The sequence below is a fragment of the Oryx dammah genome, unplaced genomic scaffold, assembly GCF_014754425.2.
Source record: "Oryx dammah isolate SB20612 unplaced genomic scaffold, SCBI_Odam_1.1 HiC_scaffold_29, whole genome shotgun sequence".
In the NCBI taxonomy this organism is placed as follows: Eukaryota; Metazoa; Chordata; class Mammalia; order Artiodactyla; family Bovidae; genus Oryx; species Oryx dammah.
In genome coordinates, this window is record NW_024070213.1 from 7,611,746 (window position 1) to 7,625,061 (window position 13,316).

At 46.9% G+C, this 13,316-nt stretch overlaps 1 protein-coding gene across 1 annotated transcript in view; it reads right to left on the reverse strand.

Moving 5' to 3' along the window:
- Positions 1 to 5,873: 5,873 nt before the first annotated feature.
- The window catches only part of EP300 (E1A binding protein p300), a 68,991-nt gene continuing 61,548 nt past the window's right edge, over positions 5,874 to 13,316 (reverse strand). The window contains exons 29-31 of the mRNA XM_040233224.1: positions 12,107 to 12,282; positions 9,402 to 9,683; positions 5,874 to 9,147 (exon numbers count right to left, since the gene is read on the reverse strand). Coding sequence (XP_040089158.1) covers positions 6,973 to 9,147; positions 9,402 to 9,683; positions 12,107 to 12,282 — 2,633 coding nt within the window. The 3' untranslated portion in view covers positions 5,874 to 6,972. The remainder of the gene's footprint in view (positions 9,148 to 9,401; positions 9,684 to 12,106; positions 12,283 to 13,316) is intronic.

Below are 13,316 nucleotides of genomic sequence, written 5' to 3' on the forward strand. Positions count from 1 at the left end.
GATGTACTATCATCCAGGCTTTGTTTTTCCATTTATAGAACCCAAGCAGAGTAGATTTAGCCTAATTATCAAGTGTCCTAGAATATTCAGAATGGCAAAGGAGCCCAGGCCTCAACTTCAAGTCATCAGTTCTGTTATTCCCTAACGAGGGAGTCAGGCTATCCTTTGAAGATGTGAAGCCAGGCATTGTACTGACTTCTCTTTAGTTATGAAAATCCTATATAGTGTCTTCATTTGTTGTTGTTCAGTTGCTCAGTCGTGTCCAACTGTTTGCAGCCCCATGGACTGCAGCATGCCAGGCTTCCCTGTCCTTTACCACCTCCTGGAGTTTACTCAAACTCATGTCCATTGAGTCGGTGATGCCGTCCAACCATCTCATCCTCTGTTGTTCCCTTCTCCAGCCTTCAGCCTTTTCCAGCATCAGGGTCTTTTCTAATGAGTCAGTTCTTCACATCTTCATTTGCTGTTTTATCTGCATTGAAAATGTTTGGTGCAACCACTGCTGTAATTATTTTAGCTAGAACTTCTGGACAATTTGCCGCAGCTTCTTCATCAGCACTTGGTCTTTCACTTTGTACTTCTGTGTCACGGAGGTGGTTTCTTTTCATTAAACCTCATGAACCAGTCTCTGCTGGCCTCAGCTTTTTCTTCTGCAGCTTCATCGCCTCTCTCAGCCTGCCTAGATTAAAGAGTTAGGGCCTTGCTCTGGATTAGGCTTTGGTTTAAGGGACTGTTTGAGCTGGTTTGATCTTCTTTCCAGATCACTAAAACTTTGTCTTCCACGTCAACAGTAAGGCTATTTTGCTGTCTTATCATTTATGTGATCACTGGAGTAGCAATGTTAAGTTCCCTCAAGTATTTTTCCTTTGTACTCACAACTTAATCTGTTTGGTGCAAGAGGTCAGCCCAATCTTAGCTTTTGACATATCTTGCTCACTAAGTTTCATCATTTCTGGCTTTTGCTTTAAAGGGAGAGATGTATGACTCTTCCTTTCCCCTGAACATTTAGAGGCTATCATAGGGTTATTAATTGGCCCAATTTCAGTATTGGGTCAGTTTTGTCTCAAGGAATGGGGAGGCCTGAGGAGAGGGAGAGAGATGGGGGATGGCCAGTCAGTGGAACAGTCAGACCACACACATTTATAGATTAAGTTCGCCATCTTAGATGGGCATAGTTCTTAGTTTCCCAAGACAATTTTAATAATAACATCAAAGATCACTGATCATAGATCACCATTTTGTTGTTTAGTCGCTAAGTCATGTCCAACTCTTTGCTACTCCATGGACTACAGCACGCCAGGCTCCTCTGTCCCTCACTATCTCCCGGGGTTTGCTCACATTCATGTCCACTGAGGCAGCAATGCTATCTAACCATCTCGTCTTCTGCCACCCCTTCTCCTTTTGCCTTCAGTCTTTCCCAGCATCAGGGTCTTTTCCAGTGAGTTGGCTCTTTGCATCCGGTGGCCAAAGTTTGGAGCTTCAGCTTCAACATCAGTCCTTCCAATGGATATTCAGGGTTGATTTCCTTTTGGATTGACTTGTTTGGTCTCCATGCTGTCCACAGGACTCTCAAGAGTCTTCTCTAGCACCACAGTTCAAAAGCATCAGTTCTTGGTGCTCAGCCTTCTTTATGGTCCAGCTCTCACATCCATATATGACTGCTGGAAGAACCACAGCTTTGACTGTAGAGGCCTTTGTTGGCAGAGATGTCTTTGCTTTTTAATACACTGTCATAGCTTTCCTTCCAAGGAGCAAGCATCTTTCAAATTTCATGGCTGCAGTCTATTGCCTGCAGTGAGTTTGGAACCCAAGAAAAGAAAATGTTACTGCTTCTGCTTTTCCCCCTTCTATTTGCTATAGCAAATATAATAATAAAAAAGTTTGAAATATTGGGAGAATTACCAAAATGTGACACAGAAATGAAGTGAGCAAATATCATTGGAAAAATGACGTTGGTAGACTTGATGTAGGGATTACACAAATCTTGCTTGTAAAGTATCTGCCAAATGCAATGAAGTGAAGCACAATAAAACAAGGTGTGTCCGTACTTTCTTAACAATATTTGGTCTTCCCAGTCTTCTGATCTGTGAACAAGGATGTCCTTTTATTTCTTTAGGTCTTTAATTTCTTTCAGTGATGTTCTGTAGTTTCAGTGTACAATTGTACATGTCTTTTGTTAAATTTATTCTTAAACATTTTATCCTTTTTGATGCTGGCCTGTGCGCTCCTTGAACAGCATGACTACGTCATGAAACTCAACACTTCGGGAAACTGTCTAGAGATCAGGTTCCCTAGCTGGGGAAGCCTGGAACTTACCTTTATTATTGCTCTCAGTTTTTAGCCTGTGCTTTGGATTTGTTTGGGATACAGCCCTGTGTCATCAGTTACTGTGCAGCCATCACAGGGGCTTCTCTGCAGGGAGAGAAAGGATGCCAGGGGAAGGCAGGGCTGGGATCCAGCAGCCTTTGGCTCGCTCTGGCTGTATGACCTTGCGTACACACCCAAGATGCATTCTTCTCATTTGTCAGCTTTTGGAGCTGGTTTTGAGGATTCAGTGAACTAGTAAATGAAAAAGCACCTGGACACTGCTGCACCCATCGGGCTCATTTCCTGGACTGATGTCTGAGAAACAGCCCAATTGGAAACTTGGGGCTCCTTTTAGACCTTTTCAGTTCAGTTCAGTTCAGTCGCTGTCGTGTCCGACTCTTTGCGACCCCACGAATCGCAGCATGCCAGGCCTCCCTGTCCATCACCAACTCCTGGAGTTCACTCAGAGTTGCGTCCATTGAGTCAGTGATGCCATCCAGCCATCTCATCCTCGGTCGTCCCCTTCTCCTCCTGCCCCCAATCCCTCCCAGCATCAAAGTCTTCTCCAATGAGTCAACTCTTTGCATGAGGTAGCCAAAGTACTGGAGCTTCAGTTTCAGCATCATTCCCTCCAAAGAAATCCCAGGGTTGATCTCCTTCAGAATGGACTGGTTGGATCTCCTTGCAGTCCAAGGGACTCTCAAGAGTCTCCTCCAACACCACAGTTCAAAAGCATCAAGTCTTCGGCGCTCAGCCTTCTTCACAGTCCAACTCTCACATCCATATATGACCACAGGAAAAACCATAGCCTTGACTAGATGGACCTTAGTCGGCAAAGTAATGTCTCTGCTTTTGAATATGCTATCTAGGTTGCTCATAACTTTTCTTCCAAGGAGTAAGCATCTTTTAATTTCATGGCTGCAGTCATCATCTGCAGTGGTTTTGGAGCCCCAAAAAATAAAGTCTGACACTGTTTCCACTGTTTCTCCATCTATTTCCCATGGAGTGATGGGACCGGATGCCATAATCTTTGTTTTCTGAATCTTGAGCTTTAAGCCAACTTTTTCACTCTCCTTTTTCACTTTTCATCAAGAGGCTTTTTAGTTCCTCTTCACTTTCTGCCATAAGGGTGGTGTCATCTGCATATCTGAGGTTATTGATATTTTTCTCAGCAATCTTGATTCCAGCTTGTGTTTCTTCCAGTCCAGCGTTTCTCATAATGTACTCCGCACTTAAGTTAAATAAGCAGGGTGACGATATACAGCCTTGACGTACTCCTTTTCCTATTTGGAACCAGTCTGTTGTTCCATGTCCAGTTCTAACTGTTGCTTCCTGGCCTGCATACAGGTTTCTCAAGAGACAGGTCAGGTGGTCTGGTATTCCCATCTCTTTCAGAATTTTCCACAGCTTATTGTGATCCACACAGTCAAAGGCTTTGGCATAGTCAATAAAGCAGAAATAGATGTTTTTCTGGAACTCTTGCTTTTTCCATGACCCAGCGGATGTTGGCAATTTGATCTCTGGTTCCTCTGCCTTTTCTAAAACCAGCTTGAACATCAGGAAGTTCACGGTTCACGTATTGCTGAAGCCTAGCTTGGAGAATTTTGAGTATTACTTAACTAGCGTGTGAGATGAGTGCAATTGTGCGGTCGTTTGAGCATTCTTTGGCATTGCCTTTCTTGGGGATTGGAATGAACACTGACTTTTTCCAGTCCTGTGGCCACTGCTGAGTTTTCCAAATTTGCTGGCGTATTGAGTGCAGCACTTTCACAGCATCATCTTTCAGGATTTGAAACAGCTCTACTGGAAGTCCATCACCTCCACTAGCTTTGTTCGTAGTGATGCTTTCTAAGGCCCACTTGACTTCACATTCCAAGATGTCTGGCTCTAGATGAGTGATTGCACCTTCATGATTATCCAGGTCTTGAAGATCCCTTTTGTACAGTTCTCCTGTGTAACTTTTTCATTGTGATAATTTTTGAATACACAGAAACACTGGAATCACTCTCTGGTATCCCTGGCTGTGTATTAATTCACATCTTTCCCCTCCCTAGCACTGCCTCTGGCCTGGGCGAGGACAGCTTGTGTCCTCCTCCCCATTTGTTTCTGTCCCTACTTCCTCCTTGCAAAATTGCGAATGTTAACACTTCAGTCTAGCTGTATTTGGCCAAAGAGGCTAGGGTTACCTTCGCTGGGAATCAACTGCTTGGAAATGGATGGAATTCTAAGTATCTGCCTTGTTGGGCGCTCAGATCTACCCTGGGTCTCTAGTTGTGGGGACCTTTCTGTAGCAGGCACTCATGTCTACTCTCTGGTCTGCCATGTGGACCTGAAGCTGTTTTTTCCCAGTAGGAACTGACTCTTCTCTTCAGGGGCAGAGACCCTCCTCACCTCTCTCCTCTGGACCCCATCCATCTCCCCCACAAAGCTGTGGATAGTCCCCACAAAGGAAAGTGAAGTGCTGTCCTCCCCAGAAACTTTCCAACAGCCAGAAGCTTTTACCCCTACTTCCTCTGTTCCCTGCTTATACCACTTAAGACTTTCCACTTTTATCTTGTTTAAGCATCATTCTGTCTTTTCTTCTAGAGATCACTAGCTGGCCAGCCTGAGGGCAAGGCTGCACCCCATCCACGTGTGTTGTCCGGCCTGGCACAGAACATAGGCGCTGCGTGTATGTCTGCTGGACCACTGACCTGAGGCAGGTGAACGCTGGGTAACATTTTCTGGAGTGGGCGCTGAGTATGCTGGTCCACCTCACATGGACAGACTGGTTATTTTTGCTGAGACCAAGTAAACTAGTGGAAAGGCCAAACAGGAGTTTGAATTAAGGTACTTGAAGAGGGTCTTCTTTCTTTAGCCTTTAGCAGATGATCGAGTCAGTGTAAATTAAAGCTCCGTGAGAGTAACAAGGAAGACCTGCCAAATGCTGCCAGAACAGCTCACTCCAGGGTCCTTCTGACTTTTCAGACTTGTCCGCAGCGGATTAATATTCTGTAGAGGAAGGGCCAGTTCCCTTTCTGTTCTTCAACACCCGTCTCAGTATCAGACTAGCCTCTCTCAGCCTTCCCATTGTGGGTTTTATTTCCAGAGTGTCTTTTCCTATAGCCTTGTCCCCCTAGGACTTCTTGGCTGGCAGTCAGCAAAATAAAGTGTGTATCACAAGAGAAGAGGGCTGTATTGTTGCCCCAGCTTCCAGTGGAGCTACCTGTGACTTCAGCAGGTATGACTCCTCTTAGGTGGTCCTTCTTACTCCTGGAAGATGAGGGTGACTGAATGAAGACCGTGCAGTCATACATAGGGGACCATAGAGAAGGAGCTATCATCAGGCTGAAGGCTCGTATCAATTCAAATGGATAAATACTTGTCTTTTTCCCTGACAAATCTTTTTCCAAAATTTTGGATGAAATTATAAAAATCTATCTTATCACAAAATCACTTCATGTAATAGTTAGGGAGGGCTGTTAAGCTAGTGCTTCCACCTTCTGCCCGAAATCCTAGGTGTCAGGCATTTAAACCGATGCATTCCAACACAAAGATGCAACCGCAAGAAGTGAAACAAAATCAGGTGTCTGTCTCACACGGTTTATTTAACAATAGGTAATAAGAAATCAAATTTAACAGTCTATACAGTGATCCAAAGTTCATATTTATAAGTAATCAATTTTAATCGCATGATTTACAAGTTGAGGGTTTTTGCTTTCTATTTTCAAGTTTTACAGAAAGTGTGTGGGGGGGGGGGGGGGGCAGGGTAAGGAGGAAGAAAGCAAGCACAGAAGAAACCCCAGGGACATTCTGCGTGTTAAAATCATCCCACTGGAATCGTTTCTTACCCTCTTTTTAATTTTTTCCTTTGTTAGATGTAAAAATAACGAAAAAAATTCTTTCAAGAAACAGAACCACAATATATATAATACATCAATTTGGCAGCTGCCCCTGTATATTTTGAAAAAGTCATTTTTCTCTCTACATGTACAAATTACTTTAATACTTGAAGTTTTTACGATCAGACTTACGGAATAGAAAATTTTCTGGAGCACAAAAGTTGACTTGAGGGGAGCAAAGGGGTTGTTTTTTTTTCTTTTTTCAAACATTTTTAAAAGAATGAACGTCTTTGCACCCAGAGAAAAAAAATTGGTATTTTAATATATATTTATATATATTTATATATATATAGAATGTAATTTTAAAGTAACATTAACCCCTTTTGTCCTCTGGTTTTAGAAATGTTTTTTTAACTCTTTCATAAAGTGAGGAAAATAGGGAAAAATGTCAACCATCTGCACCAGTAAATAATAACTATTAATATTACATATTTTCATTAATTTAAAAAAAATAATAAAACCTATTGGAGGTGCAAGGCAGGAGCGTGTGGTTGGCTTCACAGACCTCAGCCTCCTCCCAGTGCACACTTGAACCAAACACACAAGGGAAAAAAACAGGCTGGTGGTAACCAGCCATAACAAAAATATATTCTTTGTATTCTATCACCCCTCAGGTTCATCTCGCATGTTTGCTCGAAACCACAAACAGCTACTGCACAGTTCTTATGTGTTCCAAGGAAAATTGTCTCTTAGGCTAAGAAAGATTCAAAAAAATTGTTTGCAGTACAAAAAGTCTTAAGAGAAAATAATTTTTTTTTTGCTCCCAAAATACTACAAGGTGTCTCTAGTGTATGTCTAGTGTACTCTGTGAGAGGTTTGAATTCAAGTCTGAGTTGTCGGTGCCGAGTCCCAGGTCCGTGGCGCTCGCACCATGGAGGTTTGCCATGCCTGGATTGCTAGCGAGCTGAGAGAGCATCGAATTCTGGTCCGGGCTGGCAAAATGCCCTTGTTCCATGGGGTTGCCCTGGGCAGCGACCAGTCCAGGATGTGGAGAACTGGTCTGTGGGGAGACGTGGTGTGGAGAAGGCTGAGGCTGCATCCGTGGGGAAGGGCTGGAGTGGGGGGGCTGGGACTGCGGCCGCGGAGAAGGGACAGGCTGGGGAGATCGCACTTGATTGGAGAGAGACGGGATCTGCTGGCCTTGGAGGTGCGGGGACTGAGCCTGACTCGGGAGCATGTGCTGCTGGGGGCTCATGGGGTTGGGCTGGGCCGGCGAGCCCATCTGTTGCTGAAGGAGCCGCTGCTGGTAGGCCTGCAGACTGGCTCCTGCCTCTGCTCCCAGGGCCTGCGGGAGCTGGCCCATCTGTCCCATGTTCCCTTGCGGCATCTGCTGCATGTGATGCTGCATTCGTGGTGGCGGCTGCTGCTGCGGGGCAGGGTAGCCCACGCCCTGAGGGGGCTGGAACTGGTTGTGGTTGGCCAGCCCCGGGCCCATCCCTGGCCCCGCTCCCTGCTGCTGCTGCTGCAACATCTGCTGTCGCCTCAAGATGTCTCGGAATTGCGAGGGCATGGTGCTGTGATTCATGTTCATCTGCTGAGCCTGCGGGCTCATCCCGCCCATGGGTGGTGGGAGCTGTTGCTGCTGCGTGGGCTGCTGGGGCAGGCCGGCCCTTGGGACACCTGCCTGCATGGGGTTCAAGTTCTGCATGGCGGGGCTGGAGTGGACCCCCTGCTGACCTGGCATGGCGGGGGGCTGCAGGCCCGGCTGCCCGGGGAGCGGCTGCGGGTTGGAGTTGGCGTACTTGGCAGCCCGCTGTTTGATGAACGCAGCCAATAGCTGGGGGTTGGCATGAAGGATACTGAGCACCTGTTGCTGCTGCATGGGGGAGCTGGGAGACCTGAGAGTCCGCAGGAGGTTCTGTAAGGCTTGTTGAGACACAGTGCCTGGCTTGAGAGGGCTCACACCTACCTGGCCCAGGCCCGTCTGGGGAGGCATGTTCAGGGGCTGCCCATGCTGTGACACCGACATCATGGCTGGCCGGGGCATCCCGGACTGCAGCTGCTGGGGCGGGGGCAGTCCTCCCTGGGCCCACGGAGGTTGCTGCTGCATGCCGGTGGGCCCCATCCCTGGCTCCAAATGCCCACCAGGCCCTCTGGCCATGGGGGGCGGGTTCATACCCATAGGGGCCATGGGAGTCATCTGCGGCATCTGGTGCTGGATCGGCCGCTGAAAGATTTGCACGTGGGCCATCTGGCGTTGCGTCTCGGCTGCCCTCTGAATCTGCATGGCCATTTCCACTGCTGCAGGTGGAGGTCCCGGAAGTGGGGGCTGAGCAGTCTGAGGCGGAGTCGGGGGGGTCACTTGGCCTGCTGCCTTGCCCTGGGACACCGGGCCAGCAGCTTGAGTCCTGGGCAAGTAGGGCGGCATGTTGTTGGGAGGTGTGGGCTGGGGCTGAGAGGGGGGCGGGGGCTGGGGTGTCTGCGGGGTGGTGGGTTGCTGGCCTGTCGGCGTGGTTGGGGTGGCAGGGGTCGGGGAGGGCAGGCCCTGCTGCTGCCCCACCACGCCAGTCCGCTGCATGCTGGCCATCCGCCGGCGCAGCATCTGGGCCTGCTGGAGCCGGTGTTGCAGCTGCTGCTGCCGGAGCTTCTGCTTGATGTTGAGGCAGAAGGGCACGGGGCACTTGTTCTCCTGGCAGTGCTTGGCGTGGTAGCAGCACAGGGCGATGAGCTGTTTGCAGATGGGGCAGCCGCCGTTGGTCTTGCGCTTGCAGCCCTTGGTGTGCTGCACCACCCGCTTCATCTTCTGGCAGGACGGCAGCGAGCAGTTGGCGTTGCGGCACTGGCAGGCGTGCACCAGCGACTGGATGCAGCGCTGGATGCTCAGGCGGCGGGAGTCTCCCGGGCTCTGCGTGGCGGCGGCCTGCTGGTTGTTGCTCTCGTCATCAAGCCCCAGCCCGAGCTTCTCCATCTTGTGGTCGTGGTTTTTAGTGTTGTAGCAGGTGATACACAAGTCATAATCCTGGGGAAAACATAGGCGCAGGTCAACACTCCAAGATTCAAGCCATTCAAAAGTATTTACATATCCTGCTTGGGCTGAAAAGCCCCATTTTAGAGAAAGCTTCTTTAGCCCAACCATTCAAATCTGACACCAGGCCCCACCTGGCCTGTTCTGGTCCTCACACTGGCCCCGGAGGCTGCCCTCAGGCCAGCACCACCTCTGAACCGCTTCTCAGGTACCTGGAATCCCCCAGCCCTCCCCGCCAAGGGACCTACCTCACACACGGTGCAATGCCAGCGTGTCTCCACGTGGTGCTTGCACTCGTTGCAGGTGTAGACAAAGCGGTCCTGGCTCTGGGTGTGCAGCTCCACCAGCATGCACATGGTGGACCACTGGGCTCTTCGCAGTGACGAGAACTCCAGGTGCTTGTCCCTTGCGAGGGTGAGAAAGGCATCCCGCCCATCCATCAGGTCACAGGGGATGAGGGGGTCGGGGTCAACAATGGGAGGCAGGGAGTTGGCGGCAGGGCCAGCGATGAGACGGATCACAAAGAAGACCTGCAACACAGACAGTCCCCCTCTGGACTCTGGAACTGAGCACTGCAGGCAGCTGGCCAGGCTCTGCGCCCGGGGGCCGGGAGGCCTGGCTTCCTTCTGTGGCCACCCTGCAAGGCTACACGACACAGCCCGCGTTCTCCTGCTTCACGCATTTGTTCTCTTTTTCAAAACTGACTACAATGGGCCTAAAACATCTACATCTTGTGTCTTCTACCTCATTCAGTAATTCTTCAAAAGAAAAATGGTCAAACACAGGGCCATACAGGGGACATTCTACTTCAAAGAGGTCAACTTTTAAGATGCAATTCATGGTTTAACCTGACTCTAATTATAAGGAAATAAATCAGAAAAACCCAAACGGATAGATATTCTACAAAGCAATTGGCCTGGAGTCTTCACAAAATGCCCATGTCATGAAAGAAAATAAAGCCAGGAACTGAGACACGGCAACTCAACATGGAGCAGAGGAGCAGATGGGAGGTGGTGGCAGGGGAGAGATTTCCTGAGTGTGAAGTCACAGCATGCTTATGCAGAGCGTGTTCTCTGTCTTAGAAAGAGCTTACTGAAATAAAATGTAGTAGAACGTTAACTGATGAATCTAGCTGAAAGCAACAGGAGGGCATCTTCTGTAGAACTTTCCTGTAAGTTTGGAAGGAAAAAAAATTGGTAGGGGTGGGAAAAATAAAAAAGCAAAATCTTTTTCCTTGCTACAGAAACAGAAAAATTTTTTGTTGAAGTTTAAAAACACAACACAACCACTGATTCCCATAATGACTGGTATAAAGGCTGCAAGAGGAAGCTGCTATTTCTGTAATAATAAAATGTAAAAGGGAACCTTCAAGAGATCAAGAACTTGCAACTGCTGTATTGCCCACTATAACCTGTCAGTTTTTTTGAGGCTGAAAATCTATGCAAACTGGCAATAATATTTGTTATATATCTGGGCAGCAATGCTGGCATAGAACAAGAGTCTAGAAAAAGAACACAGTGACTTTCTTGGTGGTCCAGTGGTTAACACTCTGCACTGCCACTGCAGGGGCATGGGTTCGGCCCCGGGTGGGGGTGGGGGACGGGACATGGGACTAAGATTGCACATGCCACAAACAGCACAGGACAAGAGCATCCACACTGAGTAAAGACATTCAAAGCCAGAGTTAAAAGCTCAAGGGGGGACTGTGATACTGGTACTGGGTTTGCTACTGTAGCTCAAAGCAAGCACTCAGTGAGGAGGAGTGTCCTGAAACTGTGATCACACACAGGGAAGTACTGTATCTAACAAGTGGGAGCAGATCAAACCACCTGGTGACTCCCTAGGAAACCTTCACTATGGCCAACCTCCAATAACAGCCATCGTGACTGACTGCTGAATGTCACCCTAGAGCTAAAACAATATGTAAATTTAATAAAATGATTATATTAGATTCTAACTCCTAACAGGAGACTACTACCCACATATTCTTCAGATGATGTATCTACAACTGAAGTCATACCTATCACAACATACTCTAAGGGCCTTTCCTAATCGCTGTTATGACAGAGTTCCTTACCTAAAATCAAACCATCAGTTCCCTCTCCACATTAATAGCCTCTTCCTGTAAGAACCTGATGTCTGAACATGGAGATAAACAGATGTTTAAACAAACCAACATGACCCTTCAAAACGCTTCATCTTACCGACAAAAATGTCGAAGGGGAAAAAAAACCCAACGTACTCAGTTATATTCCCAAACAACAAATAACCAATATAAATAATTAAATAATTCCAAGTTTTAACTTTGCTGTGAAGGCATTCATGAATGCATATATCAAAGTTTAACTTTTCTTCAATCCTCTCCATTTGCCAATTCCCTTTGTAAGGCAAAACATTCATTAGTTTTGCCAAAGTTCCATTAGAAACTTGAATGGCCAAATAGAGTTCTAAGGGGCTTTGGTATAAAGCAAAACCACAAAGATACCCAAAAGATATCCAACAAGCCCATCTTCTGAACAATGGACAGAAACACAAACATAAAACGGTTACAAACAATAGGGTCAGACAAACTGCTTACACTTCTCCCAACACCATATAGCTTTGTAACAGCTACAGATCTAAGTAAGACACCTTACCATTTCGTGTTCTCACCACCCTCTTTTTGCTTTCTTCTCCCTCAAATGATTTTCTTTTTTTTTTCCTAAGGGAAAGTGAAGTCGCTCAGTCGTGTCCGACTCTTTGCGACCCCATGGACTGTAGTCTACCGGGCTCCTCCGTCCATGGGATTTTCTGGGCAAAGGTACTGGAGTGGGTTGCCATTTCCTTCTCCAGTATGATTTTCTTCCTTCTGAGTTTCAAACGATCTGGTGCTCACATCATAAATACCAGCTATGGTGGGCAGTTCTGGAGGACCCTGGCCTTGGTTTTCCTACTCTGGGGGCTGTTCTCTTACCTCTTTGTGCTTCTCCATGGTGGCATACAACTTCTGTGAGAGGTCGTTGGATACGTTGGGCATGCCTGGCTTCTTCTTATTGCCCCGACTCAGGCTGCTCTTGTTTTTGCTAGTTTTCTTGTTGTTTTTCTTCTTAGCGTTTTTGCTGTCTCCCTTTGTCACCTGCAGGTTAGCATGAGAGAACAAGAAATGTTAGTAACTCTTTAAGAGACTGTTTACAAGTTTAGAACAGTTATTTGTTAATAACTGTGAAGAACAAGTTTCTAATGGAGCAATAGCTCATAACCTTCTAACAGCTGCTCTCTCTTCATTGCTCCTCTTTCTTTTTAAAGCTGTTGTTTACAGTAAACTAAGGTTTACTAATGTTTTTGCATTAATTTTCTCCCACTGAAAAATCTCTCTGCTGATATCTCTTCATTAGACAACAGCAGCCTTAGCTCTTTGGCCAGCGGAAGCTGCGGACCAGGAGACCCTCAGGTGGAGCCAGGCCAAAGCAAATCTGAGGATGGAGAGGAATGAGCAGCAGGTAGTGAAGTGTGCATGGGAGTAGGGAGCCAAAGGCCCTGGCTCTATTTCCTTCAACTCACTTTCTAAAATTTCATGGACTATTAAAAAAAAAAAAAAACCACCTTGAAAAACATTCAATCAAGGAGTCTAAACTGCAGGCTGTAAAGAACTCTTAGACTAAGGGTGACTTCAATAGTTCAGACTCAGCAAGGGCAACCGACACATACTGCAGGGAAATAAATGACAAGGAAACCTTGTCATCTGACCTCCTATAAGGCAGCTTCTGTAGGGGGGACTGGTAAACTCTGGCCCAGATTTGTTTTTTGTATGGCTAAGAATGATGGTTTTTACACTTAAACAGTTGTTTAAAGAAGAAAAAAAGAATGTGCTGGAGACAATATATGGCCTGCAAGGCCTGAAACATTCATAATTCAGACTTTTGCAGAAACAGTTTATCAATGTCATGTTCTAGACAGGTAGTGTTCTGTTCTCCAGGGTTTCCATTACTAGAAATCCAGGATTCCATTTAAAAATGAGGTCTGGTGCAAAAAGGGCTTAAAATCTCTAAACTAGAATCATAGTAACTTATCTACACCAATATTCCGCGCCTGCCCAACTTAGAGAGCTAGAGCTTCAGGGCCCAGTGGAAGCCTCAGCTCACGTCTGGGTCATATGAGCGGAGGCAGAGGCGGGAAAGGGAAAC